This window comes from Camellia sinensis, chromosome 10, assembly GCF_055761805.1.
Source record: "Camellia sinensis isolate YWXY chromosome 10, ASM5576180v1, whole genome shotgun sequence".
NCBI classification, from domain to species: Eukaryota; Viridiplantae; Streptophyta; class Magnoliopsida; order Ericales; family Theaceae; genus Camellia; species Camellia sinensis.
Window position 1 is genome coordinate 50,491,046 of NC_138970.1, and position 26,203 is coordinate 50,517,248.

General features: G+C 39.0%; 1 protein-coding gene across 1 annotated transcript in view; it reads left to right on the forward strand.

The window, feature by feature from the left end:
* The window catches only part of LOC145800375 (uncharacterized), a 29,081-nt gene extending 11,853 nt beyond the window's left edge, over positions 1-17,228 (forward strand). The window contains exons 4-5 of the mRNA XM_082890038.1: positions 1,189-1,319; positions 17,133-17,228. Coding sequence (XP_082746164.1) covers positions 1,189-1,319; positions 17,133-17,228 — 227 coding nt within the window. The remainder of the gene's footprint in view (positions 1-1,188; positions 1,320-17,132) is intronic.
* The last annotated feature ends 8,975 nt before the right edge of the window (positions 17,229-26,203 follow it).

The window sequence follows — 26,203 nt, forward strand, 5'->3', positions numbered from 1 at the left end:
ATTTGTTAGAGAGAGAAAAACTTGAACACATAGGGAGAGCAAGAATGTAAAGTGAAGAGACAGAGAGAGAGAAAGATGTTTTGTTAAAACACGAAAGGCGGCAAAGACAAAATGAATGTGCCTTGGACGACGTTCCTGTCAGGTGGCGTGCACAAAATCGACGCGACCTAATAGCGCATGTCAGATACAAATCAATGAGAGAAGGACACGTGGCGAAAACAGTTGAGAAAACTGTGCGTGACAGCTCATGCGTAGATAGAACTCATGGAGTTCTTAATTTAATGGAGCGAGAACCTCTGCTAAAGGAACGGTCCTAGTTAAGGAACTTAAAGAACTTGGTTATTGGTTCTTGGTCATTGATAAAGTGGACTGCAGAGTCTTGGTCATGATCTCAGTCATGAAGGATGGAGTAAGCGTTAGCCGGCGTGCTATATAGACAAACAGTATAGGTTTCATCACCTCAGAATGCCAAGGTAATAGAACCTAGGGGGAAGTTGTGGGGACATATTTTGTGAATGACGACACATGGCCAAGGTGGCACCAGAGTGTCAGTCGAGTTACCATGTGTCTTGGTCAAGTGGCCAAGGTGATCTGGGATAAACTGAGGTTATCTACGGCGATATCGAAATTCGAGATGAGCGGATGAGGGACAAGAGTCCTAGAATGGGAGAGGACCTCAGTCTGGATAAAGATAAAGCTCTTAGGGAGTTTATCTCTATCTGACTAGGATGAGCATTGAGCCAGAGTCCATTGAAGCTATGCTTCTACAGGGATCAGGTTAGTGCTAGCTATAAAAGTAAGGCACCCTCGTGGGTCTAAGGTACGCTTTTTGTATTCTGGCTTGTGAGTTAAGCATTGTTTGCTATCTTTAAGAGATAATTGAGTACTGACTTGATCGTCGGAGTGCCCCCGAGTGGACGAACCACCGCTGAAGTCTTATCTTTCTGTGACAGGTTGTTCGGGCGTACTCTATTCTTCCTATGCTCCCCTACTGAGTTCCTGTTTGACAGTGTGGTCGGAAATCAGCACCCACAAATATATTGTCTTTTAGATTTTGAAACTGCTCAAGCACTCTGCTTTCTGAATCCCCTTTGACGGATGTATTTTTGCCAAACGAAAGATTTAACTCCGAGAGGAGTAAATTGCTCAATCCAAGATATCATCAATTCCTATCACAAAACATACCAGGAACGGCCACTAGTGGGAGTATGGTAGTGAAGATCATGGTAAGAAAGTCTGACGGGAAGGCATTGTATGCCGAGGCCATGGAAGATTTTGCCGACCTTCTCTTCAGCTTTCTCATAATTTCCCTAGCAAATGTACTTGAATGTATGGAAGGAAAATCTTCTTTGGGATGTGTAGATAACTTGTACAAAAACCTACAAGTTTTGAACGAGAAATGGTTTGTAACACATAAAGTGCCATGGAGCCATTGTCCTAAATGCTCGAATAAACTACTACTAGATCCTAGCCTTGCTTCGAAATTCAGGTGCTCCAGTCAGCCATTCCAACTTGAGGAAAGAAATGAAGATTATTATTTGCACCGTAAATTGAGCACTGATGTTTGTTCTTTGACTTTCAAAAGGCGTAGTGTTGTAGACACCCCATTTTTGACCGACCTTGAGACTCAGACGTCACCAATTGAGCACTTGGTGATATTGCATAATGTGCTCGTTCAGAAGTTTCAGAGTCTTGGCTGCGAGCCCTGCCTCCGGACTTCCGAACCCTCTTCTGTGCCTTGCCTCGGTTTACGAACCAGACTCGATTTTCTCTGTTTCTTTTCCTGAGGGGAGGGAGAGGTCCAGTAGATCATCTCTCAGTGGCCGTGGGCTACGTTTTATGGTCATAGGCCATTTTGCCCATTTCGGAGCCCGGTTTCCGATTTTTCGGGACCGTTGGCCGTGTGCCTCAGTTCGGGACTGCCTAACCATCTCCGTTTGCCCCGGTTTTTGGCATACTTCTTATTTACTCCCTTTTGAGGGACACTGGGGTCTGAGAGACCCACTTCGTGGTCGAACACCACTCCCGGTGCCTAACGGCCAGTTTTCGGGGCCTCGGGCTGCGCGTTTCGGCCCCCGAACCTTCATTTTGCATCGGTTTGGGCTCATTTTTGGTGCAGACCTTATTTTCACTATTAGAAAACTTGTAGGAGGGTGGGAGGCCAGCAATTTTGCTGAAAAGCCAACTTCTTTTTGGTCAAAAGTGGTTCAGCATGAATCCGGGAAGGAGAAAAATCTGCGCGGCTTCACCGAAACGGGCGTAACTCTTTGCACAAGAGGAATTAAGATATGAGGCCACCACCATTGGAAATCTTACTTCCGGGGCTTCATTTTGCACTCAAGAATCTCCCAAGTCAAAGTCCGGGGAGGGAGATGTGGTTGGTTGAAGTCTGGTTGGACCGAATCTGCGCGGCTTCACGGAAAAGGGCATAACTTTTTCTACAGGAGGAATTTTAATGCAAGGTTTGCGCCATTGGAAAGCTAACTTCTGGGGCTTCATTCTAGGGGGTGGCCGGCCACTTTTTTCCCTTTGACCTAGCCGGCCGGCCACTTACATGGTGGTTGACCTTTTTCTGCCTTTTAAACTGGCCGGCCATGATCCTCTCAAAAGGGACTTTACAGCTGTATAGCTGTTTCCCCCAGAAAAGATCTCAATCCGTGGGATATTTCTTGGGGGAAAGCCTTGGTCCTTTTCCCGCACCATTCCCTTCCATGCTCCCTCTCCTTTTGGTCCTTATAACCAGTTGCAAGCATTGTTCTTAGGGGTTAGAAAATTTGCTCTTCAAGCTTGGATACAAGAATCCCTCTTCATCTCTCTCATTTCCTTGAAAAACTTCCAAGTCCTACACCACCATTCCTTCTACACCACCACCCCCACCCTTCCATCCTCCATTCCAGAAGATTGAAGGTGTTCTCCAAGGCCTAAGGAGCCAGAAACTCAAGCCAAGAGGCAACAAAAGTCAAGTCTTCAAGGGTAAGTTCACTTTCCCTCTTTTCTAGCTCATTTTTACAACATTTCTTAGTCTCTCTTTCTTGAATATTTGAGCTCCGACCAAAACTGAAAAGGTCATTTTTTTGAGCTCATTTTCATGTTTCATTAAGGGCTCAACCCTGTTTGAGCCCCCCATGTTGCACTTGCTTCAATATCCTCATTGAATGTCATTTTTTTGCATGCTTTGGAAGCCCATTATGCTTGCATTTTTGGGCGTTTTATAGAACTAAAAACAGGCTTATTTTGAGTCCCTCTTCAACATTGAAGAAGGGCTCAACACTGTTTGGGACCTCCATGCTACACTTGCCTTTATATTCCCTCTTTGGTCCCCATTTTTGCATGTTTTGGTAGCCTATCATGCTTCGGTTTTTGGCCTTTTTACAGTACTAAAAATAGTCTTATTTTGGCCCATTCTTCATGTTTCATTAAGGGCCTTTGGCTGTTTGATGAATATTTTGTATACTTTGTGTTATAGCCACTTTTGAGCCTCATTTTGCATTGCATTTCTAGCATGTTTGTATACTGTTTTGGAGTTTTTACAGTTTTGTAAATATGCATATTTTTTGTCCCTATTCAATGTTGTAGAAGGGAATTTTTCATTTTGGGCTTTGTATATACCACTTGCCTCTTTGGCCACCTTTTGGCCCTTTTTCTTGCATAAGAGCTTAGCCATATCTATGCTTGTTTTTAGGGTTTTTACAGTTCTGTAAAGTGGCTTATTTTTAGCCCCTCTTCAATGTTGTTGAAGGGCCCTAACCTATTTGGAGTTAGCAGCTGTGAGTTGCTTCATAATCTCATGTTTAGGGCCATTTTTGCATGCCATTGTTGCCCTATCTTTGCTTGCTGTTTGGCCATGATTTGTATTGGTAAAATGCTTATTTTTGGGCTGCCTTGCTTCTTTATTTTCATTCCATGTACCAATTATGCATGCTTTGTATAGCTGTAGTTCATTCTATGTGCCTAATTTTGCATTTCGGGAGAGATTCCATGCATCGGGTGTACTTTCGCCTCGTTTCGGGGCTGTTTTCCCCCACATTTCATTGCTGAAAATCCATTAACATGTTTGCATATCATTTTCCATGCATTTGCATTGCATATACCATTGCCTCGATTTGCGTGCCCGTGTGCACGCATTTCGAGGCACTTCATTTTCATCCTTCGGCCTCTTATGTGAGTGTGGCTGAGGCTCTCTCATGTTAGTATAAGTCCATGTTGCATTCTATATGCCATTTTTGCCATATTGCATTGCGTATGCTATTGCCTCGGTTTGCGTGCCCGTGTGCACGCATTTCGAGGCACTTCATTTTCATCCTTCGGCCTCTTATGTGAGTGTGGCTGAGGCTCTCTCATGTTAGTATAAGTCCATGTTGCATTCTATATGCCATTTTTGCCATATTGCATTGCGTATGCCATTGCCTCGGTTTGCGTGCCCGTCTGCACGCATTTCGAGACACTTCATTTTCGTCCTTCGGCCTTTTATGTGAGTGTGGCTGAGGCTCTCTCTTATGTTGGTATAAGTCCATATCATATTTTCATGTCATTTGCATTGCGTATGTCATTTTCTCGGTTTGCGTGCCCGTGTGCACGCATTTCGAGGCGTCTCATTTTTACAGCATAGTGCATACTAGGTTGTATCTTAGATCGCATTCTGTCATTTTCTCGGTTTGCATGCCCGTGTGCACGCATTTCGAGGCATCTCATTTTTACAGCATAGTGCATACTAGGTTTATCTTAGATCGCATTCTGTCATTTTCTCGGTTTGCGTGCTCGTGTGCACGCATTTTGAGGCATCTCATTTCCATAGCATTGTGTATGTTAGGATTGTATCTTAGTTGCATTTCATGCATGTCATGCATATTGCATCGTGTTCGGGATAGGAGTTAGCCTGGGCACGGGAAACGAGGTGCATTTCGTACTCCGAGTGACGGAATGTGTCTCAATTCCCCAGTCACCGACACTCCGGATCATCCGTGATGGAGTTATGGTCTTGTTGTGTTTTCATGTGCATTCATTCTATATTGAGTTGTGCAATTCGACTCCTCGGCCATCATGCCTCGGTATGCGTGATTGGTGGCACGAGGATCGAGACATGCATATATTTGTGAAAATACATTGCTATGCCCCTTTCCTGCTCTCTGTTGCAGTAAAATGAAGAATCAACAACTTTTAGGAGCTCGGCATGCTTTCCAAGAATAACTGCTAAACAGAGGTTAATTGGGGCATCCCGGTGGATTTCCGCGCAAGACAACCCGGACATGCATCATCCATCAGAAGCAAGGCAGTCCCTGGCTTGCATGCCAGTTTTATTTATTTTCTTAGTTGATTTGTTAATTAATTAGGAATTTGTATATTATTCGGACTGTAATATTTGGACTGTAATATTCTTTTATTCGGGACTGTATATTTATTCGGACCCTCTGCGCGAGGGCATAACTGTAATAAGTGTGCGTGAGTGTGATGTATGTCTTCCAACCCCACATCTTTCTTCCCTTTTATTTACCTGCTTATGATGGTTAGATTAGGGCATATTTCAATTAGCATACAGTATGACAGCATGTTTTGCATCATTCATCTATTTTGCATGCACCGGGCTCGGCGCATCATACTAACTGCATTGTATTTCAATTTCAAAGTTGGATACATGTTAGTTGTAGCATTTCATGTGCCATGTTTAGAATAGCCGAGCCTGCTATAGTTGTTGCATGTGTTGCATTAGGCATTTTTGTATACTTAGGATCATGCATGATTTCTAATAAAACTTCTTGTTTTGGCTTGGAGTACCCGGTGAGCTTTATGCTTTAGTATCCTTGCATGCGTGTGAGTAAATGCCATGATAGCATGCTTACCATGAGGCTATTTGTTTATGTGATATAACTGCCTGAATGCCTGTGGGTGAAGGTTGGGTTACTTGAATTGGAATAAATCATCAACTATTTGTTTTAAGCCCACTAGATAGTGGCGAAACCATCTTTTCTAAGCCCACCCGAGGGTGGCAAAATCTGCATTTAAGCCTACTTGCGAGTAGCAAACCATCTTTCAAAAACAAACATGAAATGTTTTGTTCCAATTCAGACGATCCAGTCTATACTTGTATGCTGTGCGCATCACATAGTAACCTAGGCTAATAACCGGAACAAGGATACATAAAGTTTTCAAAAATAGATATCATGGTTAGTAGAGGCCGATCTTTGATCGGGCGAGCGGGGGTGCTCACGAAGTGACCTTCCCCAATCGTACCCAAGTTCCTGAGCCGAGGCAACTTTGATGATGACGGACACGTGGCCTTAGGCAACGAGTCAGGGTTTCCTAAATTTCTCAAAATAAAATATTTAGGTGGCGACTCTGTATCTGGCAAAGCAGTCCATGTTTGGCACTTCTTTCAAAATCTATTTTCTCAAAACGATTTGCCGGATTTGGACTCTTTGGTTCAGATTACGAACCGTGACAAATTTGAGAGTCCTGAGCTGTAGTGACCCCAATATGAACAGAACGGGAGCTCGTCCCTCCCGGGGCGTTCGGGGACGTCTACAAGTGTCAATAATAATACAGAGGTATTAACATATTTAACCTTAATTGACCCAAAGACCCCTCCCTAATTGGGAAACAAGTTCTGGAAATTTTGTGAAGAGACCAGTTGTATTCCTAGTATCTGATGGTTTGGTAGTGCTACCATTGGCCAATACTACTTCAAGCATCTCTTATCTGATGGGGTTAAATGTTCATATTGAGGATATTGAGAAGCATGTCATAAAAATTAACAAGCAAGAGGTAAGTTTCTTGTTCTCAAACAATTTGCTATCATTTGGCATGAGTTCTCTATGATTTTCTGTAGTACTTCAAAAGAAAAGAAAAGCCAGGAAATTAGAATTTTTACCATGAAAGTTGTGCAAAAATTATATGGATAGTGTTATTGTAGGTCCCACCTCTAACAAATTTAGTCTACATTAGTTAGATTTCGAATAATTTTTTTGGACATTTTGTATGGGTATGTAGTGTAACGCCCTTAAAATAATACAAATAGCCCAACTCATAAGAGGAATGAATATAACATAATTGGTACACTTTCTCATAACAAAATTTGTATTACAAAAGGGGTTACATGCATTAGACATTCATAAACGTTCATTTAGAATCTACAGCATGTAATGCAAATTAACAACAACAAATTAAATACCCATACGGGCTTACATCTTCCTAAGAAATATCTTGGTTACAATCAAAAGTGACATTCGCTCATTACATCTTAAGCCCTTGGCTTTACAAAAAAAAATTTACAATCAAAATAAGAAGCCCTTGCTTCCAAAAGTTTCTTCGATGCTATTGCCTTGGTAGAGGCATGCCATCATGACCTAAAAATGTTATTCCTAAGTAGGGTGAGCCACAGCCCAATAGAAACCATCTAACATAGTATATGAAATTTAGCAAAGGTATAAGTACACTATGCATATACAAAATCAAAGATAAAGGCATCCGCATTATGTATAGTTTTAAATTACCAAACTCAATCATTAAGTCGTTTCCCTTCATTTCATTTAACTACATAAGCCAATTTCATCATTTCTCAATAACTCAAATGAGATTACAACTCATTAGTTCTAGAACCACATTATCAACATGTAAACACTTCAAACTTTTCTTTCATTGTTATTTCGTCTACGGGCAACTGTCAAACGGGACCCATGTATTCTTTCACGGACGTCAAACGGGACCCGTGTAAACGTAGGTTATACAAGCACTACAATTTCAATTTTACGGATATTTCGTGCGCGGTCTAGGCACCCACGTATAATTTCAGGACTTTCACCCAAGACACTCTGGCTAACTTATTATAATGGAGTCCATCTCCTTTCTCCTCCCAAACAATCACACATACATATGCAATGTATTTAATCACAAACTCAAACAATACAGTACATCATCTTTCCACTTCCAAATAACCACACATATACAATGTACATAAATATAGTCATATTCAATGACAAGCACAAGTGATTAGTTTCAATTTACCTAATCCGCATGCAATTTCTACAACAATCATAGCTATCCTCCGCCGATAGACCAATACAGTTATTTCTAAACAGATATCAAATCTCATAACACATAGTTTATTCGAAACTATCAAAGAATGGAATAACATATAACCAATCCCACCATTCATATCAATGCCTTTTCAATTTTGAATTTTTAATGTGAATTTCCATTATTTATACAAAATAATAATTCGATTCAATTAGAGCAAATTCCCCCTCTTTCTCCAAATATTAGACAAGTGCCAAAATCATCAAATCATACACAATACAACATCATTTTCGAACCCCTCAAGCATTTATTTCATCTTCACCCAAAACTCCTATTTCCATTTTATGCCTTAAACACCCCCAAATTGCATAATTGTTACACAAGATATAAATAACTAAGCTAAATATCATATGGAAGTGTAGAAAAGATCCCTACCTCAAGCTTAGATGAGAGAGAAGAGAGAAAAGCTCAAAAGTCGACAGCGACGAAACAACAATTTGCCCCAATCAAAACGTAGCCCTTGACAAGCTCTACACTTAATCTCAAAGAAGCAAGGTGAAAAGATCACTCTAGGTGAGTAGATCTAGAGATTTAAGTGAAATAGTTTGAGTTTTAAAGAGAGAGAGAAGAGAAGTCACGGTTTGAAAGGAAAATGGGAGGAAAAATAATGAGAAAAAGTGGTTTGGGCCTATTTATAATAGTAGCAAATAGTCCTAAGGTCAAATAAAATAATAGGCCAAAAAAAACCCCCAAGGTAGGGCCCATATGAACCCCAAAATCTGGAGAGAAAAAAAACATGCAGGGGTCAACCCTTCGGGCGGGGGGGTTGACCCTTTAGCTAGAAAAGACAATTTGGCAACAAGCAAGGGGGTCGACCCTATTTTCCAGCAACTAACACATAGATTCTACAATAGAAGAGGGTCGACCCTCCCCAGACTGGTGTCTACCCTATATTCCAGCAACACTTCCAGAAACTTCACCAACAGGTAAGGGTCGACCATTAGGAAGGTTGGTGTCGACGCTAGAATAGAATTTGTAAGTCTCTAAGGAACTTTTGACAAGAACAAGTGCGAACAAACAAACCTAACGAGTTTAAATCGGATTATACTCCTCCAAAACCAACATACAACAACACCAAAGATTTCCAAAATAAAATAAAGGATTCAAATACACTTTCCAAAAGCTTCGAAGGATACTGGTGCTACAACCTCCCCACCTTAGGAAATTTCGTCCCCGAAATTTAAGTAAGTTTTAAAGCCATGATTAAACCAATCCCAACAAAGATAATCAATCAATTTCATCACCATGACCCATTTTCCAGTCATCCATTCTCATCGACTCGATACACAAGTCCCATATTAAAATGAAATTTTCAATTTCCTAAAATATTTACAATGTTTAGCCAGAATCCGAGTTTTCAAGAAATTAACTTCACATAACCAATGCTCCCAAAGTGATATAATACATGTGATATTCCACATTCTCAAACATACGCAAAGTTTATAATAAACTCATGTTTCCAAGATGCCCATAACATATACAATGTTCTTATAATTCAAAACATATACACTGTTTATACCTTTCATCATCGTAATTAAAATTCCAATACATGTTTAGATCTCAACAAACAAGTCTAGATATTTCTCTTAGACTTCCAATTCACTCTCCCAAGTCGCTTCCTCGACCCCATGATGTTTTCATAATACTTTTACTAATAGAAACGTCTTGCTTCACAAGACTCGACTCAACAACAAGGAACAAACATGAATACCTCCCCAACCGGCAAAACTCGCGGCGGTTTATAGGACAAGAACACATGCCCCCAATAATAATAACAACCGTAACAACAACTTCAATAACAACCGCACTTCAAAACATCCACCACAACTCGACTACCTACAGTACTCGAATCACCATTGAGTGCTTAACACTCCGACATAGGAAAAAGGAAACCACTCGCACACAAGGCTTCGGTCAACTCCCGTAGAACGAGAACACAAAGTAAAACACGAAAAACCAATAACATCATGGCACATTAATACCCGACAATTCTAAGTCCTTTCCAAAAGACATACAACATGCAACCAGCAACTTAGGCTAGATCAAAATGTGACTTCTCAACACATAGTATAAAATATTCCATTCAAGTTAAAGAAAATGCTTAATCTATCCCATTTGTTTCAAAACACTTGGTCTTTTTCCAAATTATTCATCAACATCCCTCTAGTGAATCACACCATAGTCATCCCACAAAACCCATCACATTCACAGTGGTGTTACAATATTCAAAACAAAATTTTCCACGATGAGAACCCCTGTAAATTTTAGAAATGCCAGCAATGCAATAACATAAAGGAAGAAAATGCACACCCACTTTTCACATAATGGTGCAAGCGCTTATAAGATCAAAGTTCTCAACCGAAATCCCGAACCGGTTACTACCACTCAAACAACCTTCCAACTGTCCATGTGGGACTTATATTCCATACCAAGACACCATTTAATTACACAACCTACAATTTCGACCTATTCTTGAGGTGACTATATGTCAACCAACCCAAGTATTGACCAATCAACTATCCAACTTTATTCACTCATACTAGTCTTCAAATACCAACATCTTGCCCAACCTCACCAACTCCTAAATGGAGTTCCATACACAACCTCTCCGGTCCAATGAATCACTCCGGATTCCTCAAAGTTAACCCATGGTACTCTGATTTTTCATTCACCCCTTGCACGTATGCCTAAGTGGCACATACATCCTCGCTTTACATTTGAGTCCTAACTGAACTTTTCAAGTCAAACACAATACACCATCCCAAGTCAACACACACACCAGTGCCTTACACCACGCACACAAGGACTGAACAAGTCGAAACAACTCTGACAAAGTGCATTACTCACTCTACACAACCTTACTGCCTCACTCAGAGTTCCACTATCCAAACTAGACGATAAACACCCACACCAAAGTGACCTAGCACTATCAAACATTAAACTACTCAATTCAATCATTAACCACACTATCGCCTTACCAAGGCACTCCCCTAGGATTGCCCTACGACCGACTCCTTTCTACGCATTATCTAACAACAACATACGGACCACACACCACCACACACCATACTAGCAAAACCTCCTCACTTAATACACAATATCTTACACCCATACTGAATCCGTTATTCTGAGAGTGTACTCACAACCTCGACTGAATTCATAATAACAAAATTCACATACTTGTTCTCTCACCCCAAGTTAACTAGCAAAGGCTTACCATGCCACAACACCATCGGTACTATGTAATCGCTCGAACCGAGCACAAGAAAACATAACACTTCCATCCCTCAATGACCAGTAAGGTCAACTCTTTAATCCACATTCTATTCATCACTCGTTACAAGAGTACAATCAAAATACTAAGCCTCCAAGTCAATCCACTAGCCATTGCTACTACTGAACAACTACTCCGAACCAAGCCCCAGCACAAACACATGACACCAACAGGGCTTTCAAACACTTACCGTCCTAACTCTCCAGAAGAACAAATGAAGTCCTCAATCTCCTCACCATTATCCCATACCTTTATCCATAAACACCATTCCACTGTGATCCTACATAGGGGTCACACCCTAACCACGGATTATATACCCAACCAACCCTTTCGATAGCATCACCTGACTTAACCAGAATTGAGGTGTACACACCTATCGCATTCAAACATAATGAAAGAATCCTAGAACTTAAGAAACATCCACTATACTAATTCCCGATATATATTACTAGCTGTTCACAACACACCACTCACCGATGCTAACAACCACAATTTTGATACGGGACTAACCTCCCTTCAAAAGAAACAACTAATCAGAAAATATGAAGATCCGATAACATTACCCACCATGAAGGTACAAGTCTATACCTAATGAAACTATATGCTATTCATCCTTGAAAACATCGTGTTGTATGTGTAAAACCTAGTGCCAATCGTACACTTCATATCCACTCGAGGAATTCCCATGACAGTAGACCAAAATCTCTACCACGCACATAAGACCAAATAAGAAATGCTCATGAAATTACGTGCACCTGACAAGTATAACTGTTCTTGGCCCTTGGTAATTCCGACCAAAACACACATCCCTTAATAACTCTTTTTAGTTTCAAACTATGGCTCATCAGCCATCACCTTTCCAAACAAAATCACATGCATAAATGTGCATTAATACAAAAATTTTCCGATTCTACAATAACTTATCATATTAATAAAACTTTAGAGTCACTACATGCTCCAATCCGCTCAATCCAAGGAAATAAACAAGCAATGGTACGTATATATAAGTAGTTATGATGTCTCAACATCCCCAAAACACATTGGTTACATAACAGAACTTAATGATTACAACGATAATCCACCGATCACAAAATAGAATGGTCAAAACAAAACCATTAATACTACCACCGTTATCGTCCCTCACTGGACCACTAAAGTCTATTATTTTCAAACCCAAGATACGCTAAGAGTTTATAGGCAATAGGCAGGAACTGCTGATGTGTCCTAACTGGCCACACCTGGAACAAATGCATAATCCCCCACTAGGGGTCTGAGAATTTGACTCTTTCGAGGCCCTCGAAATCTGGCCTGCTTGTTTGTCGTAACGATATTGCCCCTCCCCAAACGAACAAGGTTGAACCCGACTAGGTTGCAAAACTCCCAAAGAAGCCCCCGGCTGGGTATAGAAACTTTTAAGATGACCTGACTGATTACACACCCAGCAATACATGACAAGTTCAAAGCCTGGATTGGTGAGGATCCCAATGACTGCTTCCCCATCAAGCACTTGATCACTCCAAATCTTGGTTGACTGGATGATCCTGGCGGTGCAACTACTGGTTGAACTACCAACCCTGTCCTTCTCCTCTATGGACTAGCTGGAGACTTATGGCCCAGCTAACCACATTTGAAACAAGTGAAACTCCTCTGCTTACCCTTCCCTGAGCCTGAACTCAGTACTAGAAAAGTAGATCTAGACTGTACTTCCTGAGACCGTTATGGGTCGAAACCTCTCTGCCTCTTAAAAGGTCTACTAACACCCAGGGGTCACCAAAATAGCCTTCTCCCTACTCTGACCCATGACTAACACCGTTACCTCTACCTGAGCCGCTACTTCAACAAGCACACTATAATTTCTATGCCAAGACCTGAAAATCCTTTCTCGGATGTCGTCACACAGCCTACTCTCAAACTCCGAACAATGCAGTTCCTCAGTCTCCACCAACTCCGTAGCAAACCTCGATAGGTTAGCAAACCATGTTTCAAATTGTACCAAAGGTGTAGTACCTTGGCGTAACTCCAAAAACTATTTCCGCAATTCTTCCCGTGTGGAAGGAGGGAAATTATCACTTTCTCGTCTAGGCATCCTAGTAAGGATAACCCAAAGATTAGCACAGTCCCTAATGTACTGAAGCCAATTCACTCAAGCCCTAGTAAATGGACAACACTAACTCATTCCACATAAGCATGTAATCACGTAAACACATACGAATTTCATTTTCGGATAATAACCGTCCCGTGGCGTTGCTAGAGTTCCGGTTAGAAACGATAATGATCAAGTGCCTTTCCAACAGGACTCCCAAAAACCCATGGACTCGATCAGCATCCTAGAAATTGAATCCCATACCCAAATAATCATACAAGCATGTTATCACATAAGCATACAGTGCACGCTAATGCCTCAACTAAGTGAGACAAACCCATTGTGGTAATAACCACCTCCCACGTACCCAAAGTATTCAAATCCGGTACGCTCTGATACCAAGTTGTAACGCCCTCAAAATAATACAAATAGCCCAACTCATAAGATGAATGAATATAACATAATCGGTACACTTTCTCATAACAAAATTCGTATTACAAAAGGGGTTATATGCATTATACATTCATAAACGGTCATTCAGAATTTACAGCATGTAATGCAAATTAATAACAACAAATTAAATGTCCTACGGTCTTACATCTTTCCTAGACATATCTTGGTTACAATCAAAAGTGAACTTCGCTCATTACATCTTAAGCCCTTGGCTTTACAATAAATATATACTATCAAAATAAGAAGCCCTTTGCTTCCAAAAGTTTCTCCAATGCTATTGCCTTGGTGGAGGCATGCCATCATGACCTAAAAATGTTATTCCCAAGTAAGGTGAGCCACAACCCAATAGAAACCATCTAACATAGTATATGAAATTTAGCAAAGGTATAAGTACACTACACATATACAACGTCAAAGATAAAGGCATCCACATTATGTAGTCTTAAATTACCAAACTCAATCATTAAGCCATTTTTTTTCATTTCATTTAACTACATAAGCCAATTTCATCATTTCTCAATAACTCAAATGAGATTACAACTCATTAGTTCTAGAACCACATTATCACTATGTAAACACTTCAAACTTTTCTTTCATGAATATTTCGTTCGTGGACAACCATCAAACGGGACCCATGTATTCTTTCACGAATATTTCGTCCGCAGGTATCCATCAAACAGGACCCATGTATTCTTTCATGGATATTTCGTCCGCGGGCAGCTGTCAAATGAGACCCATGTAAACGTAGGCTATACAAGCACTACAATTGCCATTTTACGAATATTTCGTCCGCGGGCAAGGCACCCATGTATAATTTTGGGACTTTCACCCAGGACACTCCGGCTAACTTAATTATAATGGAGTCCATCTCCTTTCTCCTCCAAAATAATCACACATACATATGCAATGTATTTAATCACAAACTCAAACAATAGAGTACATCCTCTTTCCACTTCCAAATAACAATACATATACAATGTACATAAATATAGTCATATTCAATGACAAGCACAAGTGATTAGTTTCAATTTACCTAATCCGCATGCAATTTCTACAACAATCATAGCTATCCTCCACTGATAGGCCAATACAGTTATTTCTAAACAGATATCAAATCTCATAATAGGTAGTTTATTCGAAACTATCAAAGAATGGAATAACACATAACCAATCCCACCATTCATATCAATGCCTTTTCAATTTCACATTTTTAATGTGAATTTCCATTATTTATACAAAATAATAATTGGATTCAATTAGGGCAAATTCCCCATTTTTCCCTAAATATTAGCCAAGTGTCAAAATCATCAAATCATACACAATACAACATCATTTTCGAACCCCTCAAGCATTTATTTCATCTTCACCCAAAAACTCCTATTTCCATTTTATGCCCAAATCCTAGGTTTGCCTTAAACACCCCCAAATCGCATCATTGTTACACAAGATACAAATAACTAAGTTAAATATCATATGGCAATGTAGAAAAGATCCCTACCTCAAGCTTAGATAAGAGAGAAGAGAGAAAAACTCAAAAGTCGACGGCAATGAAACAACAATTTGCCCCGATCAAAACGTAGCCCTTGATAAGCTCTACATTTAATCTCAAAGGAGCAAGGTGAAAAGATCACTCTAGGTGAGTAGATCTAGAGATTTAAGTGAAAAAGTTTGAGTTTTAGAGAGAGAGAGAGAAGAGAACTCACGGTTTGAAAGGAAAATGAGAGGAAAAATAATGAGAAAAAGTGGTTTGGGCCTATTTATAGTAGTAGCAAATAGTCCTAAGGTCAAATAAAATAATAGGCCAAAAAAAACCCCCAAAGGTAGGGCCCATACGAACCCTAAAAAAAAAAAAAAAAAAAAAAAAAAAAAAACATGCAGGGGTCGACCTTTCGGGCAGGGGGGTCGATCCTTTAGGTAGAAAAGACAATCTGGCAGCAAGCAAGGGGGTCGACCCTTAGACAGGAGGGGGTCGTCCAGCAACACTTCCAGAAACATCACCAACAGGTAAGGGTCGACCCTTAGGAAGGCTGGTGTTGACCCTAGAATAGAATTTGTAAGTCTCTAAGGAGCTTTTGATAAGAACAAGTGCGAACAAACAAACCCAATGGGTTTAAATCGGATTATACTCCTCCAAAACTAACATACAACAACACCAAAGATTTCCAAAACAAAATAAAGGATTCAAATACACTTCCCAAAAGTTTCAAAGGATACAGGTGCTACATGCAGTCTCACTGTAAATAAATATTATAGAGTATATGACATGTACAATTTTTTGCTTTAAACTTTTTTTAAGGGTTCGTCTTTTTCTTGAAATTGATCCATCCCATTTTGGAAGTGACTCCCTCTAGTCTGGACTGGAGGGCAATGTTTGGGTTCGTTAGATTTATTATAAGTTCCGTTTTGATAATTTAAATCGTTCAATTTGTCAGACATTTTGATATTTTATTCACACAAATAATTAGCTCAATCTAATATTTGTAATATATTTAATTCATTACTTTTGTCACTAAAAACATATACCATTAGACATTTGATGACAATGATGACCATGTTGAACATTGACTATACGATTATTGAGTTTCGGAAACATGTGCCATAAAATCTTTCTTAAACTCAGCTTGTAGGATTTGATATGGGAAATTGTTAAATTTCACAGTATTTTACCAGCTTTCTATTGGGGTTGCTGCTGCCTGCTATGAGGGTCTGTGGAGGCATATCCGGAGACATATTTTAATCATTCAAACTATTTCGTGGAGTAAATTATTCATGCAAAATATCAAGTTAATTGAACAACTGTAATCCCATAATAAGACCACATTTGTTTATTTATTTATTTTTAAAATAAAATGATTACATGATATTGATAAATTTTTCAAAAATATTAAGGACTTGATCATAGGACTACAAAAGTTTGATTCACTTGATTTTTTTCATAGATGATATATTCAATAAATTCTATAATATGAACTATTCAAATTATCAAAGTAGGTCCAGAAAAAACTTCTAATGGGCCTCACAACAGGACATAAGACATATCAACAAACCCACATCCTTTACTCACCCACATATGGCAGTCTAAGTAGTATGGACATGACCAGACGACATGACGCAGAGACGTGAACACATCAATTTTCAAATGTGAGTAGACACGGACACACACCTTCTTACCATGGATTTAGCATTTTCCTTTCTCTTTCTTGCTGAGACAGAGTTGGTTTTAATGAGTCTCTCTTAATTTTCTTGATGCAGGCATTGAACTTGTTGAAGGTAGCTCTGATCACTACATCAGCATTAACAAATGTGCTCAACCTCCCTTGTTCAAGGAAGACTAAGCAAGAACCGTAAAACTTCTATGGGACAACGCGGCATGAACTGAATTGGAAAGTTAGTGTTTGAATTCATAAATTTTTATCACTATGTGAAATTGATTTTGGGGTGGTTTTTTTTTTTTTTTTTTTTTGGTGGGGTGCTAAATTTGACTTGTGTAAACTGAATGGCTTATGGTTCTTGTTCTGTGTCCCAATAGATGAACTTTTATTTGTGACTTAGTGACACTTTGTCATTAGTTTATAATATGAGAGCATTAGTAGCAAACACAATATCTGAAGAGGGGCCAACCAATTTACTAGATTCATCTGCAAGAGCATATCACTCGAGCCAAGAAATCATTAATTCCTACCTTATAACATAGCTAAAAAAAAAAGCTACCAATGTAACAATGATAGGGAAGGTTTTGGTAAGAAAGTCTGATGGAAAGGCATTGTGTGCTGAGGCCATGGAAGATTTTGTTGACCTTCTCTTCAGTTTCCTCACAATTCCCCTAGCAAATGTAGTTAATTGTTCGAGTGGGGATTCTTCATTGGGATGCATAGATAACTTGTACAACAACGTACAACATTTGGACGATAAGTGGTTTGTGACACATAGTTGATCCTTACTTAAATTGCCTATCACTCAATCCTGGGAATGCTCCGAAATTTAGTTGCTTCAGTTAACCATTTGAACTTGAGGAAAGTGAAAAGATCTAGATTTAGTGCGGAAAACTCTTTTGGAAAATCTAGATGCGTGCTGTTAAACATAATTATTGATTTAGGCAAACCAATTAAAAAATAATGCAACCGTGATCAATGTAGATAAGAGAGAGTAAGAGAAATCATCCACGAGACAAAGGATTTTTTAGGTGAAAAAATCATAATTGGAATCTACCAACTTGTAATAAAAAAATCACGGGCCCTCGACCAGACGAATAATCCACTATGCAAGAAAAGTAGTACAAGAGATCTCTTACAAATTTAAGGCCAATCCAGGCTACACGAGTCCACTCACCGACACATTTATTTGCTCACTCTACAAGTACCTCCATGATCTCCACTGGATATCCGCCACGGTTGTCGAATCACCATGACGCCAATGATTTTGGAATCCACCGAAATCTACAATCTTGGAATCCACCAAGAAGGTTCACTTTTGACAAGGTGTGAAGAACTTACTACAAAGACTTGATGATTAAGTTTGAGCTCATATGGCTAATGTATCACCAAGTAGATGAGAGTACAATCAATCCTCACTACAAGTTCACTCTCAAAAGAAACTCTCTCAATAAAATCTCCCTTACAAAATATATCTCACTTGAATATATTTCCCTCAAAATAAACTCACTAAGTTTCTTGTAATGTTAAGCTCTACAAAGGTTTTGGAGAGATAGAAAATGCTCTAGGAGAGATACAAAATGATCTTCGAGAGGTGTCTCAACAAATGAGCAAGGGGTCCTTTAAATAAACCTGAGGTAGGACAAGTTTGCAAGCTTGTTGTGGGTGCGGTCCAATGGTCGTGGGCGTGAGGTGCCTTCACGAGTTGCAGACAAACTACTGGGAGCTAAACATTTTAGAGTACAATGGTCGTGGGCACAGTTAGAAGAACCGCGGGTGTGATGGCCTGGTAGTCACGGGCTCGATGTCCTGTTCTACAAATCACGAGTGCGAATGGCTGGGTCGCAGGCGCAACTATGCGTGCTAGCTCAACTGTTTTTTAAGAATTTTGTTGCAGCTTTCTTCCACAAATTCGGCCATGCTCCCCATGCGTTGACAACTTATTTTCCTCAAACAAATCTCCTCTTTTTGGGCTGGAAAGATTACACAAGTTGTCCATCAAAATCTTTGAACCATGCTTATGCCAACAAGGTCAAGCATATATGTGAATCTCCATCTCTTCATCCATGTGTTGCCACCAAAAAGCTGAGACAAACAGCGAACAAATCTTTGTCCAAACATGCCCAGCTCTTCTTCTAGCCACCAAAATAAAAACTTTCCATTTTACAAAACCAAGAAGATAAAAAATTAACTAAGAAACAATTTTGTCAACTTTGTCTCGGTATTTGCCATAATAAATCACATGCAACAAAGATTAGAATTAAAAATCCTAATAGAAAGAAGTCCAAGTTATTATTGTGACAATGAAGAATCAAAAAATTATGATGCTTGTTCTTTAATTTTTTTTCTGACGGCCCTCTTGCAAGCCTTTAACCTTAATTCACCTAAAATTTCGTAGATTGGAAACAAGGTTCGGTGAATTTGTGAAAAGGTTGGCTACATTTATAGTATATGATATTTGGTAGTGATTCCATCATCTGGTATGACTTCAAGCATCTCTTATCTAAAGGAGTTTGATGTTTTAATTCATGATATCGAGGAGCAAGTGATAAAAATCGACAAGCATGAGGTAAGTTGTAGTTGTTGAACTCATAAAATCTTCAAATTTTGCAAGGAAATGAAGAAAAAAAAATAGTAAAATGGTTTTAAGAGTCTTAATTGGCTTGATGTAGGCATTGAGCTTGTTGAAGGCGTCTTGGATCACTACAATAGCTTTAACAAGTGTTCTCAACGACCTTAACCTCACAGAGAAGCCTAAGCAATGGCATTAGATGAATAACAAATGTAAGTGTTTGAATTATTCACATTTTGATCAGAGTGGGGTGTGTTTTTTAGTGTTAAGGTTGACTTGTAACTTGAATCATTTTTAATTTTATATATATATATATATATATCATTCTAGTTATGAATTTAAATATCTAATCTTTATTGGTGGCTTATTTGGTGTTCAAAGTGTCCTTAATTTGGTTTGCAAGTAAGAGGAATTGGCACATTGCATAACATAATATGTAGGGGGAGCCAAGTGCTAAGAATTTTCATTTATGTGATTTCTTGTGGAACATATCGATCAAAGATAGAACTATCTTATCCTATGTTCTTGGATTTTATAATATTTAGTAATGCAAATTTCCTTTATTTTTTATCTACAATATATATATCCATGCATGTTTGTTGCCCAATTTAGTAGTAATATGGTAAAACAAAATAGTAATATTACAAACCCAGATTTAATTACTTAGAAATTACTCGGAATTATCATCTTACAGTTCAAATTTATTATATACATGGATCCCACACCACACAAATTCAATCACAACTACACAATCTCATTCAAGGTAAATTTAGAGTAGATAAGGTGGGATACTGTTGGCACTAAAAATTAATTTTCTATCAACTGTGACCTATTGATTATGGACAAGTTTATTTTTGTTAATTGTGGCCTATTAGTTGTTACCAAATCTAATTTTATTAATAGTGACCAGTTGATTTTGGTCTGTTAATTCATACCATAAATTATCTTTTTTTAAGTGATTATGACTATATTTTATTATCTTTATCATTATCTGTTCCCAGGTGCTGGCTTAATTTATTCTTCCGTGAACTCTCCAGCTGAGTTCCTTAGATCTCGGCAAAGAGATCTGTTTGGTTGTGAGGTCAAAAATCAACACCCACAATTTGGCATTGTCTGTGTGAACTTAGTAAGAATAGATGGCCAACATCCAGCAAGGAGGACCAGAAGGATCATCTTGATTCTTGATTCTTGGTGTAGACACCCCATTTTTGACTGCCCTCAAGACTTGCGCACTTTATTTTGAGCACTAAATGATGAAAGTTACATTGTCAATGGTTCGAATTCTCAACAAAGAAATTCGGTTTTTAGCTCTAAAAAATCTCAACCTTCCATACCCAGGCTGTTTCTATACCTATATACCACAAAAATCCATTTATAGCACCATGCCAACGTGCTCTGAGCTTGAAACAGAGGAATAGGAGAGCCACATTGGGGCCCAGCCGTGCCTCATTGGGGCCCAGCCATGCCTTTTAGGTGAGAAATACTGTTCTGGGTGGGAATCCACTAGCTGTCTATTTTTGAAGATATTTGTGGCCTATTTGGCTCAAATTCTATAAATACGAGCATACATCTCTGTTTTGAGGGTTTGAAAATTTTCAAAGACGTCAAAACATCTTTGGGAGCTCCTTTTTCCTTTACAAGCTAGCTTTGTGATATTGTATCATGCTTGAACCATATATATACATACACACCCTTAGAGCTAAACTTTGGAGCTTTGGTTGAGCCTTGAGAATCATAATTCAACATTGAGAGTGTGCTAGGATCAAGTTTGGTTTACAACCAAAAAAACTTGCTCTCTTCAAGAGGTATAAGCTTGTTACCTTTTTCCTTGCTTTCATTACAATCTCTCTCTATCTATTTGTTGTGTTTTTGTGTTGTTTTGAATCCATTCCAAGTGTTAGAACTTGGGGTTGAAGAGCTGCCAAAGGTAGAGAAGCTTAACACCCTTTCTTACACCTTATCTCATAGCTCATACCCTTGTTTTTACACACTCTTTTCTTTGGATTTCACACTGATTTTCAGAGTTTAGAAGGGTTGAAAAACTTGGTTTAGAGGTCTCAAAAGTGGAGGGGTTAGCCACCTCTCCTTGCTCTTGTTTACTAGTTTTGTATCTCCTTGTCCTTACCTATCTTTTTGTGCTTTTTTAGCTACTATTTTTTTTTTTATGTTTTAGGGGCAGTTTAGGGCTATTTTAATTCATTTAATTAGTTTATGCTTTGAATACTTTGCTTGTTGTGCTGTACGTCCTCATGGCTTCGGTTGTTTAGGCCTTAGACACCAAGTCATTCGAGTCGATAGCTTTCTTTACTTAGTTTATATGTAAAGAGTTCCATTTTTGGTAATAATCAACTTCGCATAATCATTTCTGCGCACTCCATCCTTTCTTGGTTTTCTTTGTTTGAGAGTTATTTCAAGCAAATAATTATTATTTGAGGCATGAGAAAGAGACCTCCTATGCTCAATGGCTTAATCTCTTCGGAGGTTCATTGTCAAAGCATAGTCTCTCTTTCATGCTAAAGATCACTTATTGTTTGACATTTCTCTTCATTTAGTGGACTTAAATATCAATTTGGGACAAAATGAGTAAAGAATGGAATGGTAAGTAAAAAAGAACTAATAAAATTGGCTTAAAAATCAATGAAACCGACATAAAAAAGATGAACAAAATTGGTTAGATTCGGCCGGACGTTATGCCGAGTCCATTGCGTCAAGAGTTGTGATATATTAATTCATGATATTTTGATGAATTTTAAGGCATGTCTACCTCCCTCTTTGAGCTAACTTCATGATAGAAGGGATAGGCGGTTATCTTTCATTGCATTTATTAACTTTTTGTCCAAACGTACTCGAAATCATCAAGCAATCAACTTGCTACCATTGATGGTTTCAGAACCGAATTCGTTCTTCTCTTGAGTTTCCCCATGACAGAGAAGAGAAGAAGGGACAAACAGGGCTTAGAAAGGCTCTGTCTGCACTGTTTTCACCTCAGAGCACAAAAACATTTTTCTGCATGAAAATAGGACACGACCGGCCTTGTTTGGACTCGACTGGGCTTCATTGGAGGCTAGTCGAGCTCCAATGTTTGGTAAACAGAATCCTTTTGACAGAAACAGAGGGCAGTGGTTGAAGATGAAACAAAGCAGTTCTACAGAAGGCAGACAGAGTAGTTTCTGCAAACTGTCTTCATCAGTGCACATGCGATCTTTATGCATTAATGTCGTAATATTATTGTTCATCTTATTGTTGTAATTATTATTATTGTAATCATTGTTGTAATAAATTAGATAGTTAGTTCATTTATTATTCATTTGGATTTGTAATAATTAGTTTTAATTCGAACACTTGGACATTCAAACTCTCTTGCATGAGGGGTAAAATATGTAATAATTTGTGTATGTCTTTAAACCCACATTTTTTTCTCCCTTTTATTTACCCGCTTATAATGGTACCATCATATTTGCTTTGTATTTTCCATGACTTGCATAGGTTCGGCTCATCATACTAATCAAATGTCAATTTCAACTTCCTTAATTGAATGCGTGCCTTATCGTATGCCTTGAATTGAACCACATGCCATGTTAGTAGCCAAGCTTATTATTTGCATAATATGTACGTTGCATTAGTTATATTGCATTGTTTAGAAGCATGCATTTTTTATAATTATTTTGCTTTATTTGGCTCACCTCGGAGTACTAGGTGAGCATTTCTTGCTTTAGCATATTGCATTATATGTTTGTGTTATCATATCAAGCATATTCCATGAGGCTAAGTGCTTAAGTGGTATACCTGTTTGATGCTGGTGGATGAAGGCCTTTTACTTAAGTTGGGATGATTTGATTAAATGTACATACAAGCTCACTTTTTCAAGTGACATGTATTCAAAACACTTTTTCAAAACAAACATAAAATCAATGCATTCCAAATTTTGTGACTTGGTCCATACTTGTGTGCTTCACTTAGTAAAATTAGCCTAATAACCTGTACAAGAGCATATAATGTAAATAAGAATCACATCATGATTAGTAGAGGCCAATATTTGATCGGGTGAGTGGGATGCTCAAATCATGACCTTCCTCTCTCATACCTAAGTTCCCAAACCGAGACACTATGGTGATGACGGATTAATGGCCTTTGGCACGAGTCACGGGTTTCCTAAATTTTCCAAAAATATTTAAGTGGCGACTCTAAAATCTGGCAATGCAATCCATTTTTTTGGCATCTTTTGATTCAAACTCGATTTTCTAAAATGGTTTGCCGCATTTAGACTCTTTTGTGTTTATCTGTTTCACATTGCGCTTGTGAAACCAGATTCAGAATCACGGGTGTCCGAACTGTAAGGCTAATCGTATCCGAAAGGAACACGAAAAACAAGCTACAATTGGTTCTTAGTTTTTGATGAGTGGTCATTTGAGTCCTTGTTTCTTGATGCCGATGAGTCGTGATCTCGGTCGGAGGAGTATCTCTAGTATGTTGTTTAGCCGACATACTAGAAGATCAGACGATATATGTTCCATCACCTCAAGTCGCCAAGGTAATAGAACCTATGGGGTTTTTGTAGGGACATAAGTTTGAGTTGTCCACGTGGCCTAGGTGGTTAGCCAAGGTGCCGCATGGGTGATTCTGATTGGTCAAAGTGTGGTCAAACCACATTTGAAACCAAGATGTTCAAATGAGGGACTACAGTCTTAGATGATGATAGACTCTCTATTTGGGTAAGATTGGACTCTTGGGAGGGTTCACCTTAATCTAAACAGGAGGAGTCTTTGATAATTTATAACCTTATTGTAGACACCCCATTTTTGACCGCCCTTAAGACTTGGGCTTTACTGATGGCTTACTTAGTGATGCAGGCTATGCAGTGCAAAGGTTCGATTTCTTCGGCAAGAGGGGAGTCAAATCCTAACCTCACACCCCATTTTGGACCAAAGCTATTTTGAATGGGTTTTAGACATTAAAACCTTCTCTTTCAAAATATTTTTGAAAAGAAGTTTCTACGATGTTTCGAGGCTCGCATTTTGTCAAATGTTGCGCTTTTCGGTAAATTGAGCAAGGACAAAGTGGAAATGAATGAATGAAGGAGAGATGAACTCTTTTGAAAAATCTTTCAAAACACCTTGTTTGGGGGTTTGGAGTTGAAGAAAAGGGGAGAGGAGAGAAGAAAACAAGTCTGGGAGAAGTTCGGCATCATTCCGGTTAGACCGAAACTGAGCAGCCTTCACTAAAAGAGGGATATCTCTTAGCACACTTCGAATTTTGATGCAAGGCTACCACCATTGGAAATCTTACTTCTGGGGCTTCAATGTGCACACAAGAATGACCTGAAAAGACATCCAGATGAAGGAGTTAGGCTTTCTTCAAGTCGGAGACTAGATCTAATTTTTGCTGCCGGCCTCTATGGGAGTGTGCCGGCCATGAATGGCCAATGCTGGCCCTATGCCGTCCAAAAGTGACCCCCTGCTGGCCAACAATGATAAGGTTCCAGCCAACAGTGATAAGGTGCCGGCCACAGATGGCAGAAAGCAGATTTCGACAGATATTTTGCTCCAGCTTGCTCCAATTGTCTTTTTTGAGATAATTTTGACCCAAACCTCTCTTTTTGCTATATATGGAGGCCTTATCAATTGTTTGAAGGGGGAGAGTAGGTTAGAACATTTTGGAAGGGTTTGGGGAGCCTCTCTCTCTGCACCTCTCTCTCTAGAATCCTCGCTTGAGCATTTGTGCTAGAAGGCTTGCATACAACCATCTTCAACCTATCAACCCTTGAGAAGAGTTAATCACCATTGGCTTGAGGTCCCTTGGAACCTATTTTTGGGCTGATTGAAGGTTGTTTGGCTTAGATTTTGGCTGGTTTTGCTGCTGTCCTTCAAGGTTCTTCAAGGGTAAACACTTGCTCCTTTAAACCTTTGCTTTGCATGCTTGTTTTTATCACCATTTTAAACTGTTTTGGCTTGGTTTTGAACTAAGAAAATATCTATTTTTCATTCCTACAAATGATGGTTTAAGCCTTGTTTGGCTAGGGGGTTGTCTCTCCCTTTTGTTCCTTAGCTTATATAGCTTTTAAGCCATCTTCCAAGGCCCTTTCAAAACAACTTTTCGTGGCCTTTTAACCACTGAAATCCAAAGGATTTTCAGTGGTAAAAACTTTATTTTGAGGGCCCAAATAGGTGAGGGTGGTCCCCTCTCCTCTTGTCTTGCTTGCGAGTGTTGGTGGCCAACCAAATGAGCATGTGTTTTTACTTCTTTATGGATTTTTTTAGGCTCATTTTTGTGAATTATCAGACCTTCCATAACTTTATTTTTGGCTGTCCTGGTCACCTCTTGCATGCTTATTGCACTTGTAGTGTAAATCCTCCTTGCTAGCCTTGTTAGCCTTACAAAGTAGCATGCTTTTGTGGCTTGAATTAGCTTAGTTCAAGTATATTTTTGGTGTTATTTTGACATGTTACAACTCTGATTTTGATTGGTGGATTCACTCCTTGCATGGGTTATACACTTGTAGTGTATTTCTCACAAACTAGTCTTGTATGCTTCATGAAGTAGCATGCCTTTCTAGCACGATTTGATTCTATTTCAGCATATTTTTGGTGATTTTTTGCGAT